At 28.1% G+C, this 23944-nt stretch overlaps 1 protein-coding gene across 3 annotated transcripts in view; it reads left to right on the forward strand.

The window, feature by feature from the left end:
* Window positions 1-427: 427 nt before the first annotated feature.
* The window catches only part of LOC107455983 (DNA polymerase gamma, catalytic subunit tam), a 42754-nt gene continuing 19237 nt past the window's right edge, over window positions 428-23944 (forward strand). For 2 of the 3 annotated variants that reach the window (XR_006226488.2, XM_043053398.2), the window contains exons 1-11: window positions 464-826; window positions 4066-4379; window positions 6345-6540; window positions 8902-9042; window positions 9770-9901; window positions 11243-11322; window positions 13776-13958; window positions 16319-16493; window positions 18940-19064; window positions 21185-21263; window positions 23002-23138. Coding sequence is in view for 2 of the 3 variants with exons in the window: in XM_043053398.2 (XP_042909332.1) it covers window positions 563-826; window positions 4066-4379; window positions 6345-6540; window positions 8902-9042; window positions 9770-9901; window positions 11243-11322; window positions 13776-13958; window positions 16319-16493; window positions 18940-19064; window positions 21185-21263; window positions 23002-23138 (1826 nt within the window). In the remaining variant the exon portion in view is untranslated. Of the gene's footprint in view, window positions 827-4065; window positions 4380-6344; window positions 6541-8901; window positions 9043-9769; window positions 9902-11242; window positions 11323-13775; window positions 13959-16318; window positions 16494-18939; window positions 19065-21184; window positions 21264-23001; window positions 23139-23944 lie in introns of all 3 variants that reach the window. The other variant, XM_071184631.1, reaches the window with a different exon arrangement.

The raw sequence follows: 23944 nt of genomic DNA on the forward strand, positions 1-23944 counted from the left end.
ATTTGAATAAGAACTTCATATGCTCGCATATGCCATTTTTTCGCATGCAGTGAGAATGGCCAAAATTTCCGTAATTGATTAATTTTTGATTATTAAAAATCAAACATTTGGTAAAAGTAAGTGTTTATAATTTATCTTCAATAATTTTCTTTTTTGTTCATCAAAAGAAAGAAATTTTCGTACTCAGGGGCCACTCACAATGCATTCGGTTGCCTTAAACGCGAGGGCGATCGCATACACAAATCGCATACAGCGAGAATGCTCTATTAGTCTTGGTAATTTCTAATGAACCATTCTCGCTTCAAGGAAAATGTGTGTATGAAATGCAATCGCATTTCAGGTCCCATCTTCAAATTCCCATAAGTGATATTTTTAAATTCAGCGGAAATGGTCTTTCTCCGGACCATTCTCAATTATACTACAAATATTTTCATCTACAGCCGGATACAACTCTTTTTTACTTAATTTTCACTCACTATCTGTAACCGCTACATTTTTAAAGTAAACAAAAGCTCAAAATTGTGCTAAATTCGAAACTTATTCTTTTGTTTTTGTTTTTAAAATGATTTCCAACCTTAAAATGCAAAAAATGTTTATTCCTTACAACCATTTAAAAAAGTTTAGAGATAAAAGTATAGCAACTTCAGCTAAACAGTCTATATTTCAGACTAAAGTGTTAAATTCTAGATATAATCCAATAAATATTCAAATGTTATCATCTAGTTTGCACAAACAGATCTTTGCTGGAAAGCCAGAAATTAATATAGATCCAAAAAGTATAGATATAGCAATAGCTCATCTTCGCAAGCATGGCTTGTGGGATGCTGTAAGTAGTATATATAATTAGGTACATATTTATAACCATAATTTTTATTGAATTGTATGATTCTGTTGTAAACAGATATCCCAGTTATCTGCTACAATATTTAATTTCCATTCACTTTGTTTTTTAAGGATGCAACCCATATATATGTTACAGTTATTAAAAATTTTGCTGTATAATATTCTGCACGAAAACTATTACTATAATTGTGTTTTCTGTTAACTCGCTTTCTTATACGGAGATACAATCTTGCAATCCAAATTTCGACGACTAGATTAAGTAATAAACTGAAGCTATGTACCAAATAAAAATTCTAATTTCAATTGTTTCCTGAATGTTACGTGCAAAATGCATTTTTAATTGCAATTCTAGCAATTTTCCAACTAACTATAGTGCTCAAATTTCAAATGGAGCTGTATTCCTGTAAAAATTTTGTTTGTTTACTATTTGGTGAGAGCAAAATTGATTGCCAATTATAAATTTAATTACTTTCTGTCATTAACTAACAGTTACAAAACTAGAATAAAATAATGAAATTAAAATACTGTAAACTACATTTTTCAAGTTAACAAAAGAGAAAATATTCTGTTTTTGTCAAACCTTAAATGAAAAAAGAGCGCTTCGCTCACACAGAAAATTTCTATTACCACCAAAAATTCATGTCTCATCTTTTTAATGTGATGTACCATACCCTTTTCATTTTAGATTTCTCACAATGAATTATTATTTTTGATCGTTATGTAAGAAGTACAATTTTTAAATGAAATACTTATGAGTTTTGAGGACAGAAAAATTATTGAAGTATTTATATTAAATCAGCCTTTCATCCCTTCAGTGGGTCGATAAATGAGTACCATGCTTGGGAACTAAACACTGAGGGTTTCGCGTTTGGCTGATCACCTAACCGGAACATCTGCTCCTGCACCCCAGAGCCCAAAGGTCAAGAAAACTGAGATGGGCACAGTAGACCATGGCCCTCTATGGGCTGTCGCGCCGCTGAGTTTAGTTTATTTATATTAAATAACTTTTACTACATTATCAGTGGTATCTATCTGCACAAATAATCAAGCTTCACTGCTAGCAATAGTTTGCAATTTTTTCACGACTGTCTCAAATAAGTAAGTTCTTAAAAATTTTCCTTTTTTATTATATTTCTACTTAAAACTGTTACATTGTTATATTTTTTAAGTATTCATTTAAACGCAATATAATTATATACTGCCATTATTTAAAGCTTTCTAACTCACCTAGATGGGGGGTTGCACTTTTTTCTATGGTAGTTAGATCATCTGGTTAAGACCATGCAAGTTCTTGGTTCAGACCCTGCCAGTAGTCAGCAAATATATACACCTCCACAATCTTCTCTCTCATCAAGAGCTACTGCACTATTTCGCATTGTTCCCTGATTGAACTAAACAAATTGCCTGGTTTACAACATCAAGGCTCAAACTGTATAAGAGCGACTTCACTTGCAACTATGCAAACTCTTAGTCTTGTGAAATGATGCTGACCGTCAACCATTTAAAGTCTTCTCTTCTTGTTCACTCAAGAGGTAGTGTGCATTAGCCGCTATTTAATGCTTCCTACCTCATCCTGGTTGAAGGTGTACGCTATTCTCCATGATAATTAAGCCATCTGGCTACTACCACAAACCCTGACCCCTTCATATATGTTTATTATGTCATAAACAGAAATGTAACAAATTTTAAGTAAGATAATCATAATAAGTATATTTTTACTTAATAAATATCTACACAATAAATATTTTATTTGCTAGTGCTTGCACAACTGCCGGTTATTGTAATAATTATTTAATCTCAAATTTTGTCAAAAAATGTCTAAGAAAAATGCCTGGATCATAATGTTTAAATTCTCTAAAGCATTAGTACACAGAAATCGATTGTTTCTAAACCCTGTAATCACCATCTCGAGCTGTAGGAAGAAAAAATCAAGTCTGGGCGATCCGAATATTGCACCTCCTTTGCCGTTGTTAATTACCACCTCGCCCTCTGCAGGTTTTCTTTGCATATCTGTCTGCAATGCAATAATTTGCAAAGGCTGCTGTAATTAGTTCTTTTAAGCCATGCACTTTTATAATTTTTGGGTGGCAAAATATTTACGATGAAGTTTAGTTTCTTTTTTACTCTTCTTTTCTGCATTCAAGAGAACTCTAACAGATTTAATATCAAATAAGATTCCCTTTTGCAAATATTGTTGATAAATTTCTCGAAAATAATTTTACAAAAACTTACATCTTACAGAATTGTAAAAAGAGGTGGCTTGATAAAAGAAACTAATGGATAAACTAAATGTGGCATTATAATTTAAATAATTTGAATATGTTTTAATTCTTAAACATCCGAATGTTTGAAACATCTACGAGTTTTAAGATTATTTGAGGATCTTCAGATGTTCAAGGATTGTCATCACCAACATTTATATGTTAAAAGTAATTGTATACTTGTTTTAGAAATTAAATCATAGATATGGTTTAAGGTTTACTTTCTTTAAAACAGAATATCAAAGTAATCGGCAATAGTTAGACGCAAAAGTTTGTAATAAATATAAATGCATTAATTTTTATTCCACATAGCAGTATTTTCACTCGCCTACTAAAATTTCTTACACTTATTGTTATCTTAAATAAATGTTAAGTTATAATGGTGAGACTGCAAAATGACATAGAATCCTTTTTCTGGTGTTAATCCTTTTTCTGGTGTTGACATAATGGAAAGCCTTTGTATAATTAGAACTATTGGAGATAGCATCTAACAATTTATATCTGTGTGTTCTTATACTCTACAAATTAACTGTAACCAATTGAACTCTAAAGTTAGAGCTACTAGGAAGCCTCTAATTTATCCTTTTTACTAACTTATCTACTTTTATCTATTAAAAAGGAATCCAAGATCAGTTTTGCACAAACCCTTTTAACCCACTGGCTAATCAGAAAATGGGCAAACTTGGGAGAATGTTTCTCTCCCATATGTTGTTTCTTTATCTAATAACATGGAAAAACCAGTTTTGCTATGCCTAGAAAACTGCAGGTTAAATTATTAGTTATGTTTATTAAATTAGTTATGTTTCTTTTTTACCTACAGATTCGTCAGTGAGTTAATATTGATAAGTTCTGGTCCTCATTTTTCTCGTAATCATTGCCTTTAGCAAGCATTACTGTCAATATATTAGTTATGTTCTTGTAAGTTGTAGTGGTTCTATTTATACTTTAAAATTTATTTCAGGAAACATCTACTTTACCAGATGTTGACTTTAAAATACCTAAATTATACAAGTCTGATATTCTGGAACATTTTAATTATATTGCACAACAGTTGGTTGGAGATTACAAAAGCTTATTAGATGAGATTCTAAAAAAGGATTTGCCTCCAGTTCCTAAAATTTGGCAACTTTCAGCCGGTTGGATGCAATACAGTGAAACAGGAGAAGCTAAAAGTGTAGATTTTCCTGAAGAAAGTGCTTTAGTCTTTGATGTTGAAGTTTGCATGCAAGAAGGCAATTATCCTACTTTAGCTACAGCTGTATCCCATAAACACTGGTAAGTTAAGTCTAACTACTAAAATGATTTTTATAAGTGAAAAATAATTTAATTGTATTAAATTTATAAATTAATTATTACTGAGTTACAATCTTTGATTACTTTGGCAACAATGACAAATAGTCAGGGAATAATCTTAAAAGTACTCTCTTTTGGCCACAAATCCAACTACCAAGACTGTGAGCACGTAAAGTTGAATAACTCTAGTGCTTTACAGATTTTGTTTATTTCCAGCTTAAAGATAAGAAAAGGGCTAATTTATACAAATTCACAAATATATTGCTTCAAATTTTCATTGACTTACCTCTAAAACTTTATTAACATTTAAATGAATTGAATTTTTTTTTTTTTTAATTTTTATTAACTGCTCTCTTTAAAATAGATTGAGAAGTGAAATTTCTATTTCATGATTTTTGTCAAAGTAATCGCCAAGTTTTAACAACTTTCTGTCAATGGTTACCAAGAAACTAAAAGTAGATTTTGTATTTACTCGACAACAAGCCTTTACATGTATGTGTATATATATATACTTTATAAAAAAAAAAATTGTGAGAAAAAAATTCATTTGGTGCCTTGGCGATTGTAGTTGGCATAACAGACCACGATACTAATATATCTCCAAATGAAAGCTTAATTTTATAATCAAGTTGAAAGAAAAACAATCTTTGGACACTTTCCTTATTTACCAACAATTGTATTTATTAGTTATTCTGTCTGTAATTAACACAGTAGAATCCACTTAAATGAGCCCACATTGAACAAAAGTCTGTATTTAACAAACGAAATAGAATATTTTACTTTATTCAATGTTAGAAATGTAAGAGAATTGACTCTTTAAGTGTACAATTTTTCTCTTTTTCTTACATTTTATGAGGGAAATAAGTTAAGAAAGATAGAACAGTATCAGAAATGATGAAAGGCAATAATAAAAAAATGGCACAGTAAACTATCAACTGTTTAAAATTATTAATTGTATTTTGGCACATAATTATTTTAAAATATGTTTTGATGTCTTTTGTAAATAGTTTGTGTTATTGACCATAAGTTATTTATTTATTCAACCCTTCATTTTCTTAACATATCTAATTAATTCATTTGATGCCAATCACATTTAAGGTTTTGCTAAAAGTGTATTTAACACAGGGGACAAAATTACCACCATCATAACTGTACTATTACTTATCACTATTTAAAAAAAAGCTTTATAAACTCAAAATTATTAAAATTTGTATTACTATAAGACTGTGTGAATCTTATATTAGGATATTTTATATAAATAACTATGATTTGTCCTTACTCGTGTGGCATAAAAATTGAGAGTTAACTAAAGTAATAAAAAAAAATCATAATTTTAAGAAAAATTCTTTAAATAAAGTTTGTCTGCGCCCTCATTGGCGAGTTTGTAATGCGCCAAATGTAGCTTTCTAGCGCTCTCTTCTCATTCAATAAAAAATTACCAAACGTAACAGTCCACTTGACTCTATTAGCTCCGACAAAGTTTTCAAAAATACTTTGGGAAGAAATATATTTATTCATATGCATCATATGAGAAGATAATGACATAAGTTGTCAAGTTTGTAACCATCAATTAATATTTTACCTGCAATTTTTACTTAACAATTTTCACTTTTTTTTTTTTTTTTTTAATAGCAGAAAAAGTGCTGAAATTTTTGTGTTCCTTTTTCCACTGCTAAAAACAATAATCAAAAATAACTGCCTGCTAGTTGTGAAAAAGTAAGAGAAAGAAATTAACTATTTAACCTAACTAAGAAGAAAAAATAATGAGACTTCTATGATTTATATTAACAACATACTTCTTTTTTTTTAAAGAGAAAATTTGTAAAAATTTTAACTATTACATATAATAAATTTTAACAATTAAAACTATTATTTTTTTATTTTCTTTCATTTTTTTTTAACTGAGTACACGAATTAATTATAGTTTTTATGTTTCTATTATTGTAGGTATTTATGGTGTAGTGATAAGCTGGTTGAAGACAATTATGCATTTTCAACAAACATTTCTCTTCCTGATCTCATTCCTATGGAAACAAAAAAAGGAGAAAATAAACCTTCACAAATGAACTGTATCCCGAAAATAGTTATTGGACATAATGTTGCTTTTGATAGAACTTTTATCAAAGAACAATACTTTTTAGAAGTAATTTCTATTTCTTTTTGGATTCAAGCAATTAATATAGCGTAATAAATAATGTCATATGCATTCATCTTGCATATTATCTAATGTGAAAAACAATGCATTTCAAGTTAAACTATAATGGATATGTTATATATTGTAATACAAATTATTAACTTGCTTTGATTTTTACCTTTTTTTTTGTTATAATATTTTTTGATATAATTTTCTGTGTTGACATAAACTACTTATTTTCACTTTTAAAAATTAAAGTAAAACGACTTCATCCATTCTATTTATGCAAAGAAAATAGTTTCAAACTCACCGAATTGCATTTGACTATGTTTTATTTAAGAATACATAAATCATTCATATTGGTAGTTAGCATTATTTTTAATTGATGTATTAATTAGATAGTTTGATTAAATATTTTATTTAGTGATACAATGAAAATAGATTTGGCGGAATCCTGAATATGACTGTGTATGGAAGGAACTCCCCTCACCATTTCTGGAGCAATGGTGATGACTATGGTTATCAGTTTTAACTATTTCGAATGGGGATTTTGGGTCAATGTTTTTCTTACAAGTTTTGGCTCGGGACGGCAAAAGAAAGGAAATCAGGAGAGAGAAAAAGCTCCTCCCTTTAAAATGTGCTATTTCTTATTTCCATTTCAACAGACGGCCTTAAATTTTGTGGCAAGGGGAGTTCTTTCTATGGACAAACATTACTTTGGCATAATCTGCCTATTATATATAATAAAAATGATACTCGTTTTATAAGAAAAATTTAGCTACTTCAACTTCCTTACATATTTTTTATAGTTTTAAATTATCTTATTGTTTAGTAACACTCTGGTTATCATAAATAATTGAAATTACGCACAAAAAGCCTTTTTATAGATCTCTTAATAGTTTGAAACTTGTTTCTCCAAAATAGTCAGTGTAAAAAGTGCTTTTAACTATTTTGTGTGTGATGTTTAGTTATGGCAAACTCAAAACCTTTTTTTTCTTTGCATGCTTGATGTGTTGCGGATAGTGTGAAGTAGTTAAAAGGGCAAGAAGCTTTTTACACAGTCTCATTTATTTATTTTATTAAAGTCCTTAGTTTATGTGTTCTAAGAAGTTCTTGCCGCTTTGATTTTATTAGTATAACTTTGATATTTATTAGGTTTTTTTTATGTGTTTTTTGAATTTCTCAGTTGTGGGTAAAAGTTAACCCATGGTTTAACCTATTACCATAGTAATTTATGTGTTATCTACTGGACATTTCATTGCCAAATTTTTATGTTCTCTTCCGTTTTAAAATTGGGCATAAAGTACACAATTAGTTATTTTGAATGTACTTTATGACCCTTCAGCTACATTATCTGAATTTTGTTTTCAAATTGAGCCAAAAGTTTCTTTCTTATCATTACTTTCCTAGTGAATTACAGGCCTATTAGTGTGATAAAAAACTTTTATGTGCCTATTCAAATTAAGATTTTCTGCTGAATTTTTTTGAAATAATTTTAATGGATAGACCAGAAATATTCAATTCGTAAATAAATTGAATTCAACTGTTATTAATTAAGTGGTATTAATTATTTAAGTTGGGTATGATATATTTCAGAGCTGAATCCTGAAACATTTATATATTTTTTCACTATAAAAATGTAAGTATGAAAATTTTCACTGCATCTTTTACACATTCAACCATATTATTTTAAATAATTTTTTTTTTTTTTTTTAAAGTTCGGGAGGATTCTGAAATTATGGAAACAACTTCAAAAGAAGTTATTGCGTGTCATAAGGATTAAGAATTGCATAGAAACCCCTGACTGGAAATGTCATCTTACCCACTGTGGGACACTTCCCTTTTATCAATTGTTTATACATTTGATTTTGAATGAGTATTTTAATTTATCTAAATTATCTTAAGTTTGTCAAAAATTGCACGCAAATAGATTGAGAAATAGCTGTTTTATAATTATTTAATGATTGTGTCAAATTAGCCAGCAAATCATAAAATTGCAATTAAAAATTTTAATACTGAACCAATTTAAATATAATTTTTAACAAGAATAATTAGAAAATATGAAATTAAGATGAAATTTGATAAATAAAGATACCTGTTCAAAGGCACTCATAGAAGCAGCTAATAATAGGGAAACACCCCTAGCAGCATACAGTAACATTTCCAGTCATGGAGTCCTATGCAACTCTTAATCCTTATGATGTGTCCTAATTTCCCCCCCCCCCCAGTTAGTCCCATGATTTTAGAATCACCCTGTATTTAATAAAGTTGTGTTACTTACTAGATACACATGTCTAATATTAATTTTAAAGCAAAGTTTTGTTTTTCTAATTATTAAACTATTCTTTTTGTTTCTGGTTATGATTGTAGAGAACCCAAATGACATTTTTAGACACTATGTCACTTCATATGTGTGTCTCTGGATTGACTGGATTACAACGAGCCATGTCATTGGCTTCAAAAAAGAAAAGTTCCGAAAATCAATCTCATGGATTTCTGGATTTATCATTGGTAAAAATTTATTACCTTCAGCAGTATTTTATATATTATTTTTAAAAAAAACATTGCTATATAAGTATTTGCATATAAATTGATGCCAATTTTTTTAAATGTTACTTATTATACTCAATACTATTTCATTATAAAACAAATAACTGTAAGTTAATTTTTAGCATTACACTTTTTTTGTACTAATGTTTGTTAAAAACATTTATCAGCATAATATTGCTAGCATAGTTTGGATGAAAGAAGCCATAAAAAGNCCCCTTCTGCGACAGTGGTTAGTCGATTAGTTTCGGGTTACTTAACACACGCACCCCCACAAAAAATGTAGGGGAGACAGTGGAACGGGTTTTGGAGGTGCACTATATTTCGTCCCTTTTCGAACCTATCCTTACTGAAGGTTAGAATTGAAATGAAAAGGCCTCCTTAGGTATTCTTTGGCCAAGATTAGTAGAAAATATCAGAAAAAATTATGAATAATCATTAAAAAATTATTTATAATTCATGAAAAAAGTTCTTTTGTTAAATACAGTACCTATTTATGGAGTTTGGTCATCTTGTTTTAACGAAATATTTTATGGACTTTCAAATTGAAAAAAAATACTTATAGTTTAATTTTTGAATCAATAGTAGCATTCAATTTTTATAATTTCTTTTAAGAATAATTTTGTGTTTTAATGTTTTCAGTGTTTTTATTGCATGTTAATACAAAGTGTGTTTCTTGTCTTCTTTTTAGGGTTGGTCTTATATTAGCTCTTTAAATAACCTAGCTGATGTTTACAATTTATATTGCGAAGGAAGCCTTAGCAAATCAGAACGAGAAATTTTTATATCTGGGTCTTTAACTGATGTTAGAGAAAACTTTCAGGTTATATTTTCTTTAGTTTTTCCCTCATTTTTTTTCTTTTGTAAAAGCAGCAAAATATAGTTATTTTATTTGTCTTTTTTGTTTTCAAATCATTGAACATCTGTAAGAAAGAAAACCTAAGAAGAGAATTTAAAAATAAATAGGAATTCTGTGTATAATTGTTTATCATTTCTTAAGAGATTGTTCTAAAGAAATTTTTAGGATAGTGCGCAATGTACTTACAACATTTGGCTAATTTTAAAAAATTTATGCTAATTAAATTAAATCTTCTTTCTTAATTAATAGTTTCATTCAAAGACCTAATGTTTTGTTAATAGTATGAATTAATTAAAAGTGTAATTTAACAATTTTATCTGAGTAAAATAAGTTGAAAAATATTTTTTAATAACAATGTGTATTATTTGTTGTATTTTAATATGTAATAATTAAAAATGATAATTTTTAATTATTACATATTAAAAAAATCATATTAAAAAAGTTCTCCCTCATCCCTCAAAATTGCAAACATTATCAGTTTTCTTTAATACAAATTCATGCATTTGCATTTCTTTTTATTAACAAAATTAAAGTTAATGTAACTCAGCTCTAAAATCTTTGCCTTTCGGGTAAAACAGGTATTTTTTTCCATCTTGGCTTCTTTCTAGAAAAAAAGTTCTTAATTTACAAAACTCTTGTCAGCCAGTCTTAACATATGCTTCTGAAGCTTGGGCAATGACCAAACTGGAGGATATTTGTATCACAATATTTGATAGAAAGATTTTGCAGAGTGGAGTATACTTGGTGATGTAAATTAAAGCAATAACTGGAGAAGGAGATTAAAATTTGAACTGTACAAGCCTTTATTTATAAGCAATCTGATATTATTAAATGCATAAAAATAAATAGAATGAATTGAATGGCCTGCATGATTCGAATGAGTGATGACAATACAATGAAAAAGATATTGACCCCTGGAACAAGAGAGCAAAGAAGGCCGCCGTGGTCGACCCAATTTTGGGTTTACGACAACTAATGTTTAACTCAGTAGTCTTGTAACTTTGTACCCTATTCAGAAGACAAGGGAACTCCTAGATCAAGTATTGGGGGAAACTTGCCTTTGTTTACAACTTTTTGATAAACTGACCCGTATTTGTGTCACATGGAGAGGAAAATCATGAAAACCTGCCACTGTTAACCTGATGACAAGGGGATTTTAACCCATGATACCACTTAAGATATAACTTACTTCAGCACTGTGGTGGGTGGGGAGTTCGTGGCTCAAAAAAATTTAATTTTTATTTTCAGTGATAAAATGCTTTATTTATTTTATTTTATTTTTTAAATCTATTTTATTGTTTTTAGGAGTTGGCAACTTACTGTGCTCATGATTCTCTTGCCACATTCCAGATTTTAAAAAAACTATACCCTTTATTTCAAGAACGGTGAGTTCATACAATACTCTTATTATTTTGTAATTTTTAAAAATTTTGTATTTGCAATTATTGTATTAAAATTTTGTATTCTCACATTCTATTTTCGAAAATACTAATTTTTCTGAAACACTTAAAAAATTTTACCAAGTTGTATAATGCTAATATTTTTTCAGCTGTGTTGTTTATAAAAAGTACCAGACTTATGAATTTTAAATTTTTTTTTATGAGGATAGATTTGTTATTAAAAAAAACTGGTAAGCTCATCATTATTTTTAAATTAGCTAACAAATTCAGATCACTGAGCCGTTTTAGTAATATTTTATTATGATTGGCCTACTTTTAATATTGTCTTTTTATCCTTCATTCAATCATTAACTTTGTTAAAGTTAAAAGTCGCTCTTACAATGAATTCATTTATCAAGCAAATTATTGGTGCTGTAGTCATTATTGTTTGAAACCATATGAGACAAAATTTAACTGTTCCACTAATATAAAAATATAATGTATTAGAATTATAATTTAAAACCTTACCACATTCAGAAATCATTACTGACCTATTTAAAAAAAAAACCACACTAAAACCAATAGATCCCTTTTACAAAATATCAGATCTTTGCATCTTGTTGAAATAAGTGATATACTTACATTTTGGACGATTAAATACCCATTTGAACTAGTTACTTAGCTGCTTTATTTGGCTCAGTAAATAATTTTTAATGTATTTGAATTTGTTAATTTCCTATCTTTTATAATAGTCGTATTTCTTAACATATTAAAAAAAAATTTGCCTGAAACTAGCTTGTCTGTTACGCTTTATTGTTTAGTGTTATGTTTTACTTGTACCTTATTAAAATATCATTAAGACAGAGATAATAGAAAAAAAATTTAAATCGTATTAGATTGTGTTATTAAATTTATTCATGTATTAAATTAAATTTATCCATGTATTAAAAAGGAGCCTTTATATGGATTTCCTGGGGTTACAAAATATCTAAGACTTGAAATTGTATACACAGATATTAAATTTTTGTCTGAATTTGTATATATTATCACAGTGTTTTCATCATAGAAAAAAAATGGGTGAGAATTTCTCACCCTTTCTCAAAAACAGGGTGAGATTTCTAAAAACTGAAAAAATACAAATAGACTTGAAAAAAAAATTTCTTTCATTATAATACATTTTTAACGCCTTCTATTTTTTAAAGCATTGAATATTCTTGCTGCATCATCATAGAAGATTTTGCCTTTACTAGGTATTTGTCCATCTTACATTAGTGCATAAAAAANAATTTGTGTTCTCACATTATATTGCTATTTTAAAAGAGACTAGTTTTTCTGAAACACTTAAACAATTTACCAAGTTGTATAATGCTGATATTTTTTTCAGCTGTTTTGTTTCCAAAAAGTACCAGACTTATGATTTTTCAATGATTTTTTATGAGGAAAAATTTATTATTTAAAAAATTTATTATTAAAAATTTACTATTTTATTATTTAAAATTTATAAGTTAAAAAATTTATTATTAAAAATATTTTATTTTACTGCTAAGCTCATTATTATTTTAAAAGAAGCTAACAATTTCAGATCACATCGCCGTTTCAGTAATTTTCAGTAATTGAGCTACTTGTCATATTTTCTTCTTATATTTCATTCAATCATTAACTTTGTTAAAATTAAAAGTCGTCCTTTAAATGAATTCATTTATTAAGTTAAGCAAACTATTGTATTAGTACTGTAGTCATTCTTGTTTGAAACCATATGTAGCAAATTTTAACAGCTTCACTAATTTAAAAATATAATATATTAGAAATAGAATTTAAAACTTTACCACTTCAGAAATCATTGCTGACCTATTTAAAAACCCACTGTAAAACCAATAGATACCTTTTACAAAATATCAGGTTTTTGCATCTTGTTGAAAATAACAACTGATATACTAACATTTTAGAAGATTAAATATCCATTTGAACTAGTTACTTGTGCACCTTTATTTGGCTCAGTAAATAATTTTTAAAGTATTTGAATTTGTTAATTTTCTAATTATGAAAACAGATGATTATGAATGTTAAGATATACATATTTAAACAAAAAAAATATATGCATAGTTATTTGCATAAATTAACTAACATAATAAAGAAAAATTTGCTTGAAACTAGCTTGTTTGTTATGATTTATTGTTTAGGGTTATGTTTTACTTGTACCATATTAATATATCATTAAGACAGTAATTTAATCATATTAGATTGTGTTATTAAATTAAATCATAATTAACAACAATTTAAATCATATTAGATTGTGTTATTAAATTTACCCATGTATTAAAAAGGAGCCTCTATATAGATTGCCTAGGGTTGCAAAATATCTAAGTCTTGAAATTATACACAGATATTAAATTTTTGTCTTAATTTGTATATATTATCAATTTATGTATTTTGAAAGTTGTAACTTTAAAAAAAATTAGGTTTCCTCATCCTGTAACATTATGTGGCCTCCTAGAAATGGCATCTGCTTATTTACCTGTCAATCATAACTGGGACCGATACCTGAATGAAACACAGTCTACTTATGAAGACATGCAAAAAGAACTTAAACTTTCTCTTGTTCATTTAGCCAATGATGCTTGCTCTCTTCTTCATGACAATTTGTATGTATAACAGTTCTTTTGTTTTTGTTTATATTAGTTATTCAATATCATTGTCTGTTTATTTATCTATTTAGTAAATGTAGACATTCAACAAGAATAAATCTAAAAGGGGATATGCCACTCCAGGCTTAGGATTTCTTTTTCTGCTTAAATGGGGGCTCTTTAATGCCCTAAAGCAGGGTTTCTTAACCTGTAGTTCATGGACCCCTTACGGGTCCATGGGTCATAATTTAGGGGTCCGCTAACTTCTCCTAATTTTTAAAACGTTTGGATCAATAATATTTAAATAACGATTTTTTTTCTAAACGGTGAAAATACTTATTTGAAACTAGGTGATCGAGATACCCCAAATTCAGTGCGGATTGCACACAGCCCTCTAATATCCCTGTCATATTTTTAATAACCTCCACTAACCGGCATTCAGTTTGCACCATCAGGGACAACCCCCTGATGACGTCCGCTGTGTTAGTTTTATCAACACCTATCAAGCTACATGCATTTGACACCTTGTCCAGGTTACTAGATCTAGAATTTTTTACTAAGAAGAAAGCCCAGTTTTTGAAATCTGGAACATTAGACAAACTTGGATTTGGTATTCCACAAAAACCTCTGGTTGAGGCATCTCTCAAAGCTGCATATCNAAAATACATAATATAAAAAAAGAAAAATATAAAATATTAAAATATAAAAATCCCATAATTCTCTATCGAACCAATATTTTACCAGATAAAGCTCTAGAGCAGGGTTTCTTAACCTGTGGTTCATGGACCCCTTAGGGGTCCATGGGTCATAATTTAGGGGTCCGTTAACTTCTCCTAATTTTTAAAACGTTTGGATCAATAATATTTAAATAACGTTGACTTTTTTTCTAAACGGTGAAAATACATATTTGAAACTAGGTGATCGAGATACCCCAAATTCAGTGCGGACTGCACACAGCCCTCTAATATCCCTGTCATATTTTTAATAACCTCTACTAACCGGCATTCAGTTTGCACCATCAGGGGCAACCCCCTGATGACGTCCGCTGTGCTAGTTTTATCAACCCCTTTCAAGCTATGTGCATTTGACACCTTGTCCAGGTTACTAGATCTAGAATTTTTTACTAAGAAGAAAGCCCAGTTTTTGAAATCTGGAACATTAACCAAACTTGCATTTGGTATTTCGTGAAAACCTCTAGTTGAGGCATCACTCAAAGTTGCATATCGTATTGTCAAAAGAAAGAAACCGCTTAGTATTGGAGAGACGTTAATTAAGCTATGTGCGCTGGATATGGGTAAATTAGTTTGTGTGCCGGGACAAAGAAAAAAACTTGAGGATATTCCATTGTCAAATGATGTGATACATTCAAGAATAGTTGAAATTTCTTGCAATATCTTGAAACAGTATCAATATCTTGCAATATCTATCTTATTGATCTTAGAACAAAGTCCTTGCTAAAAATGGATTTCGATTCAAAAACACTCGGAGAGTTCTGGTCTTCTGAGAGAGAAGCCTACTAATTGCTTGTAAAGCGAGCTATGGCAACTATAATTCTGTTAGCTACAGTGTATCTTAACGAAACCGGATTTTCCACACTTGTGACAATAAAAACTTGTGATGGAATGTTGAACATGATATGCTCGTTGCTTTGTTGAAAACTATCCCTCAGTTCAATTTATTAATTAAGAAACAGTAGCAACAACCTTCACATTAAAAATTTTAATTTTAAAAATTTTGTGCTCTTAAAATAATAAAATGAAATGTTTTCTAATAATTGATGCTGTTTTCAAATTATTTTTTTCCCAGGGAGGGGGAGGAGGTCCGTGACTCCTTAAAAAATTTTAAAAAGGGTCCATTGTGGAAAAAGGTTAAGCAACACTGCCCTAAAGTGATGTATCAAAAAATTTTAAATCAAGAAAAATGGTTTAACCATTTAAAAAGTATTTATTGTCTATTATGTTACCCATAAATATAAACATTTAAAATTAAAGTAAATTTATAAAATACATTTCTTTACCTTAGAGTATAATATGAAGTTAAATTTCATTCATTAACAATGTAATCTTTGTAGAATTTTCAGAAATAAATCTAGTTATTCAATGACTGAAACTGCAGCTTCATATTGATAAATAAATAAATAAAATAAAAAGTATTCTGTGCTCCCCAAATAGATTATATTTACACCTATTAAAACTTTAAAAGAAAAAATATCCTGTTTCTTTTTTAATCTAGAGAGAGTGTTAAAATGCTTTCTGAATTTTTTTTTCACAGTTAAAAAAAACTTTTAATGTTAATTCATTATTGTTAATAACTTTTGATCCTTAAAAAATTAGTATTGTTTTATTTATTTATTTTTAACACACTGTGTTTTTTTCTAGGTATAAAGAAGACCCATGGCTTTGGGATTTAAATTGGAGTGTTCAAAGTATTAAGTTTAAAAAAGAAACTAAAAAGTCCACAAAAAAGCCAAAAAAGAAAAAACAAAAGGAAACAGCTGTTCTTGAAACACCAGTTGAAATGGATACTGTTATTATTGAATCTGTTGAAGAAGAAGTAACTATCAATTTTTAAATCTCCAAGCATTGAACTCTTGGGCAAATTTGGCAAAATTCCTTCTATAAACTATTTTACCATTCAATAGCATTGAAAAACTGGCTTTTTGATTCAGGAAAGCCTGGATCTGAAAGTTTGGAAAAAGCTGGAACTGAAGCTCAGAGGGTTAATTTTATTTTAAATAAGTCTGTGTTAGTTGCTGCTGTTTAATCTATAACTTTGAGATTGAAATCTAATGTTAAAATGTTTTATTAATTTTCTTAAAATTTAATGCATTGTATTTTCTTTCTTTTTTTCTAACTCCAATTAATTTACTTCTTTTTAAAAATTCAAAATTATTATAAGTATTCAAAAAAGGAAGGGTTAACTTTGTGTTGAGAACAATGGATTAGAAAACAATATGCAGAACACAAATAAAATGGTTAAAAAAATGAAAAAAAGCAGAAAAATTTTTTGATGTAACAATTACCATCAGGAGTGTTGAAACAAACAATGAGGAGAAATCTGAAGCATAACGGAATTCAGTTTTATTTCTCTTTATTCTGTTCATGGTCTCTGATATTGGTACTTGTTATTGTTCTGAATCTTTTGTCTGCTTTAACTATTTGATTTGTGTTTTTATGTGCTGTTTCCTATTTATTTTATTCTAAATATTGTTTCATAAAAATATATTTTAATTTTCTTATTTCTTTTCCTACACTTAAACTACCTATATGTTATAAATGTTGTTAAAAATACTGTTCAGGCTTAGAGTTTTTAATATTTTCCATATTAAATATTTTATTCATTTGCTTATTATAGAAACCATTTTTTTAATTGACTTAAATGCTTCAAAACTGTAAATGTGTACAAAAATCTTAAATATTTTAATTCTTAAGTTCACTATACATCTATTTAAAAAGGCAATTCAAATAAGAGTTAATTTTTTCAAATTAATAATTTTCTTGAACTTCTGCATTTGTTGGTTTGCAGATATTTTTATGACATCAAAACTTTACCTGGTATACAAGTGAACCCCTGAAATCATGCTTGTTTTGTTATGAAACGTTTTGTAAATTTGCCAAGAATTCATTTTTAAAAAAATTTCAGCGAGTTACTCAAAAAAAATTTATTAAATTATATATTATAAAATATAATTTATAATTAAAATGAAATGAATTGTTCAGAACAAGATTGATTTTTGCTCTTTTACTTTCAAATAAAGATGTTCAGTCTTCTGATGAGGGATTGATTTTGAGGAATCAATATTGTTGTATAAAACTAAATTTAGTCTATAAAACTGGAAACATTTTACACTATGAAGTGTAATGTAATGATTTTGAGTGTTTGGAATATAATCCTTACAAAGATACTGCAAATTAATGGTCTGAAACTGATGCAGATGAGAAAATATTTTAGATTTCTCAAATCAAAGAGATGTATAATATGCTACAAAAAAAACTTAATGTTGCATAACTTGTGTGTGTCTGTTTGTATTTATCATTTTGATTGTGATATTCTTTTTTGTGTTTGCATTTATCTTTTAGTTATTGTTACTTTTTTATGCATCCAAATTTGGAATAAAATTCTTTTTGTTACTCAATAACTTTCATTATGATACATGAAGTTAACTTATTCACCGTAAAATACAAAAATTCTTTTATAACTAATTTTTTATATCTCTTCTACAACAACTAGTTAAAATCTAAATTCTAATTAAAATCTGCATTTCTTTTTTTTCTAATATTTAAAAAATTTTATTTATAGCTACTGAATTGGGATGTTCTTTTAACTGACATTGATTTATTAAAATTCTTGAAAAATTTCAACTTAACTGTTTAATTTCTATTAAGTATTTATTTGCTTAGTTTCTGTCTAATAATTTTATCACTAAATTGTATTTATAATTATAGCAGATTTATTATTTTTTTATGCATCCGAATTTCGAATAAAATTACTCAATAACTTTCATTATGATACATGAAGTTAACTTATTCACCGTAAAATACAAAAATTTGTTTATAACTAATGTTTTATATGTCTTCTACAACAACTAGTTTAAATCTAAATTCTAATTAAAATCTGCATTTCTTTTTTTTTCCTAATATTTAAAAAATTTTATTTATAGCTAATTAATTGGAATGTTCTTTTAACTGACATTAATTTATTAAAATTCGTGAAAAATTTCAACTTAACTGTTTAATTTCTATTAAGTATTTATTTGTCTCGTTTCTCTGTCTAATAATTTTATCACTAAATTGTATTTATAATTTTTTGATTAAATTAGGTTGAATCTATCAAATTGTCATTTTTTATTTCATGGAAAAAAGTATTCCAGTTGTCTGCACCTAACTTTTCAATATTTATTTTTTAACTATCTATCTTTCAACTTTTTTAAAGTTTGTATTTTTATTTTATGCCTTAATTTTAAGTTTTCTTTCATGTAAAGTTTTCTCATTTAATTTAGGAGAAAGAAATTGAAAGTGTAAAAAAAGCTTCATTGACTGACAGTCTTGATGACTCACTGAAGCATATTTATGAAACTGCATCTTCTTTAAGAAAAGTACGTCCATTCATGCCTGGTTATCCAGCGTAAGTGCATCGTCCAGTAGTTAATGTTTTTTATTTAATCCTCTTGTATTTGACAAATGGTCTAATTTCTAATATCATTTTGACTTACATATCTATATATATATTTCTCTTACACGGCACCAAAAAAAAGCCTCATTACAACTTCCCGAATGGCAACGTTAGAAAATTGACCAATGATTGCTGCTAAAAATGTCACATGGCAAATGTCACATGAGATGGCTCAACATATAGTGCTTTTAAAAACGGAAAAAATAACCAGAGTGAGCATTATCAGGTTGTTCAATTCAGATTCATGCCCTAAAAACATGATAATATTTAATTTGAACTCAATTAGGAATTAATTAATTAATTGAAGTGAGAATGCTTTAAAAGGCCGCTGTTGAATTGATATTTTTCTACTGGGAGTTACTTAAACGTCTAAAAAACGTCTAAGTGTTTGTATTGAATTTTTTTATATTTCGCGTTTATTTATGCATTGAATTTTCACGCTTTAAAATGCAGAATATTAGTGAAGCTGCTAGGGCCTTAAAACGTAATGAAAGAAAACGTGTTCGAAGAGCCCAAGAAAGTGTTGAGGAATGTTATGGAAGACATAGATTGCTGAGATCAAGTGCAATATTAAGTATTGGCAGTAGTGAAGGAGAAGTGCCAAAATCAAAACTCCCCGATTAGAAATGCAGCATGGCGACCTCCACATGGTATTTCTCGGGTAATGCTAACAGCCATGCATTTTAATTTATTGTATGTAAGACATCCTTATTTTGTTCTAAAATGTTAAGTACGTTATCACAAAAGTTAATTAATATAGAAATTGATTTCAATAATGCTGATCACCAAAAAATATTTCATTTGGCGATAAAACAAATTTTTGTGTTCTTGAAAATGAAAGACTTTTTGAGGGTTATTATCTCACAAGGAAAAGTTAGGGTTTAAAGTTTATATTTTTAAATAATAAATTTTTTTTTCTAAAACTTGCAGAATTTCTAGCATTAACTAATTTTTATACACATTTAGTTGAATTTAGGTGAGTAACTGCAATATTTGATAATTTATTTCGCTAATATGTTTCTCATTTTGCTAACGTTTTGATTTTTTCACCATGTACAATCTAAATAGCTAATCTACTTTTTTAAAAGCCAATAAGAACATTGATAGAATTTTTCTACATAAGTACAATGCTAGGTTTGATGATAAAATACTATGTCTTTGATGATAATATACTATGTCTTTGTGCTAGAACATTGTGTTCATTGGCGAGCGAGCGCAGCGAGCCATGGTTCACGGCGTGAACCGTATAGGATTGCGTAACAATTCTCGGGGGTTGGCGAGCGTTAGCGAGCAGTGGGCGGAGCCTCCTAGTAAATATATAATGTCCTTAACTGGACTGGTTTAATACACAGTTAAACATGCTGATCAAAGGAAGAATACTTTACTTAAAGAAGAAGAAACTTTAGAGAATTGAAACAAGATGTTAGTTTCTGGTACAACCAGTGTTTCACACACACACACACATATAAGCAAATAAAATGCAATCAAAAATTTCAGAAGATTATTACACTTTTTGCATCATCTAGTTTTTACCATAATCAAATGAAGAATTGTTGCTTTAAATAAATATTTGTAAAGAAAACAATTTATTCAATTTGTTGGAATCTTAGTGGATAGGGACTCTTAATAACACTCTTTGAGTGCTTTTTTGAAGGTCATAAAGATTTCAATTGCATTTTGCTATAATATGACACAAAGTAACCTTAAAAAACCTGTCTTTTGTTAACAAATTGAAGTATTAAAAAAGTGCAAAAGACCCTAACTTGTCCTGTATAAATGGGTGTATAGTATGAAACTTATAAATTTTGCTTATTAGAAAAATGTAAGCAAATAAGTGTAAGCATTATCATTATATCCTAATTTTAGTGTATAGTCAATTATTTAAAGTAATACAAAATTTTACATTATGAAATTTATGCATAATAACAACGTATAACTTTAAAACTTGTTTTCTAAAATTCAAAAATCTACTCTGATTCAGGTCTTCAATTATTTTACTTTCAAGTAATATCTTGATTCATTTGAATTCCTTACTTTATTAGAATTCCATTTTATTTATTTAAAAAAATTAGGTGGTATCGAGAACTCTGTGATAAAAATGGCGATAACAATCCTGATTGGGAACCTGGCCCGTACCAAATTAGCACTCAGGTATTGTTTTATTTTCTTGCTTCAATAGAGTAATATGTTATCAGGCATCATATTTCTGCAATTTATCATTCTGCCTATTTTAAGTAAAATGAGTCATAATCTGGCTACATATTTACTTTGTTTAACTGCAAAGTGATAATTTGTTTCTAAAGTTGTTTTTGTACAATGATGTATAATTTGCAGTTTATTTAGTTCAAAATTAATATGAGTATCAGTTGTATTGTATACTCAAACTTTGTTTAATGTTACTACAGAGTAGGCCATCTAGCAGTTTCTTTTTAAAAATGAAAGATAAATAAATGCAATTTAGTATTTTCCCAAATTATATTGCTTTAATGGGAAATGGAAATCTTCCAATCATTGATATAATACAACTTCATTTAAGTTGCTGTACTGGATAACTTCATAGTAGCTCATTTTTATGTATTAAATTGAAGATGAATGCACTGAAAGCAAAGTATGTTTAACAAACAATTACAATAATTTTATTCATATAGGTCTTCTTTTGGTGATCTATATTGAACTAACAGTTACATTGTTGAATTTACTTTTTAAGGAAAGTGCCATCTAGCGCTATAAAATATCATTACAAAACACTTGGAAAGTTACTACACCCATCTTGTGAACCAATTTCTCTACTCATTTTTAATAGTTTCTAGCTCTATTTCATAAAAACATCCGAAATCATTGTTCTTAATGGTGAGAATTGTTAGTGTGTTCCATATACAATATCAATGCTTCATAACACTCCACAAGAAAGAAAGAAAATTGCAGCTGCATATATTCTTATTGACATCACCCAGTGGCCAATCATGCAAATACTTGATATATTTCACAAAAGGTTGGTATGATGTCCTGATAAAACCTATGATTGATTTCCGGCCACAAAAAGTGGTTCACTTTAGAAATAATAATTAACAGTGTAGCGCTCTTTGTTGACTAAAGTGGCATTACAGCAACATTTATACACACTGTACGAACACTAAAATCACTTCTTCACTGTCATGTCCATCTTACAAATTTGCGTACAGCTGGAACGTGATGACAATTTTTTCTTTACTAAAGTTTCTTTTCTAAAATTGCTCTATTTTAGCAACACAGAACTTATTTCAAAAATAAATTTTTAATATTTCATAATGTTGATCAAGCTTAAATGTATTTTTTCCCATTTTCTTGTCACCAATTTAATATGTTCTTGTCACCAATTTAAGTGCCAAACAGTGTCCAAATAATTTATGATGTAAAACAAAAAGGATGGAATGCCCACATGTTTGCCTGTATTTATCAGTAACCTGTATTAACTTTTGAACAAAATGGCAGCCATATATTTATCAATAATAAAGTGTGGTTTACATTGAAGAATGTCAGGTTTTAAGAGTTGTTTTTGATGGACAAATTGCATTTCTTACACCATACTGCTTTGCATAACCACTTGGATTATAAATGTTAATCATGTAGAATGAAATAAAAAAAATTCGTAAGTCATTTTTGTTTTGCCAAATTTTTAAAAACTTTTGACTTTCTTATTCTAAAATGTACACAAATTATCTCCTCAGATTCAGAGGAACTTGGATAATTGGGTTTATATTGTAATTCATTGAAAAAAATCAATACATTTTACAAAAATATGAGTTTACTGAGGAAATGTAATTAAGATTTTAATTTTTTTTCCTTTATTTTAAAAAAAAAGCATAACTGACAATAATATAACTCATCCAAACTTAATGTTTGTTTTCAGATGAGATGTGTGCCAAAACTTATGCGGATGACTTGGGATGGTTTTCCATTACATTATAATGAAAAACATGGCTGGGGTTATTTAGTTCCAAATGTAAATGAAACGAGTTTATCAGAGAATCAAGCATTCCCTTTGATGTAAGTTTTTATTTGTTTGCTATCAAGGTATTATTTATTTGCCTTAATCATGGCTATTATTGCAAAGCTGCGCTAATTATTTTTTAAATAATGAAATATTAAATTTATAGTATTTTTTGATTCATTGTGATCAAAGTAATCTATTTTGTATTTTATCTGTATTAAAGGTTTGCATGCCTTCATAATTTTTTAAAATCGCTTTTATTTCAATTCATTATTTTTTTTATTCTCTTCAGATTTTATAATTTTAAAATCTGGTTGAAAATTCGTTTAGCTTTTTGAAACATCGGTGCTTGTTTTTATATAGTATTAATCATTAGAAATGTATAACTAAATTTGTCACAAGATATCTGCTTTCTAAAATTCCTATTACTTGCTTAACATTTAATATTTATTTTTACAAAAATGCATACTAGCAAGATCTGATACGTGTCTAGGTCTAAAACACATATGCTTTTTAAAAAAATTTCCAGTTGTTTATAAAAAGATGTGGTATTTTGAATTTTCCCAGAATTCTTTTTAAAAAAATCTTTTAAACCTTATCCAATTCCAAAACAAATTTTGTCTTATTTTATTATGCAAAAATATAATGCATTTATTGTATGTTCAAAATACGAGTGTGGCTCTGAATATGTATGAAATATTCCTTGAATGAAATATCTTCAATATTTTTTTATTATCTCTACTGTTGCTTAATACAATGAATATTTCAATTCCATTTTAAAATAAATATAATGTTTAAAAAATTTTATTGTTATATCCTTTTTATAGCTATGAGTAATATAGTGAAAACTTGTTAACTCTTT

This window comes from Parasteatoda tepidariorum, chromosome 8 (assembly GCF_043381705.1).
Source record: "Parasteatoda tepidariorum isolate YZ-2023 chromosome 8, CAS_Ptep_4.0, whole genome shotgun sequence".
Classification (NCBI taxonomy): Eukaryota; Metazoa; Arthropoda; class Arachnida; order Araneae; family Theridiidae; genus Parasteatoda; species Parasteatoda tepidariorum.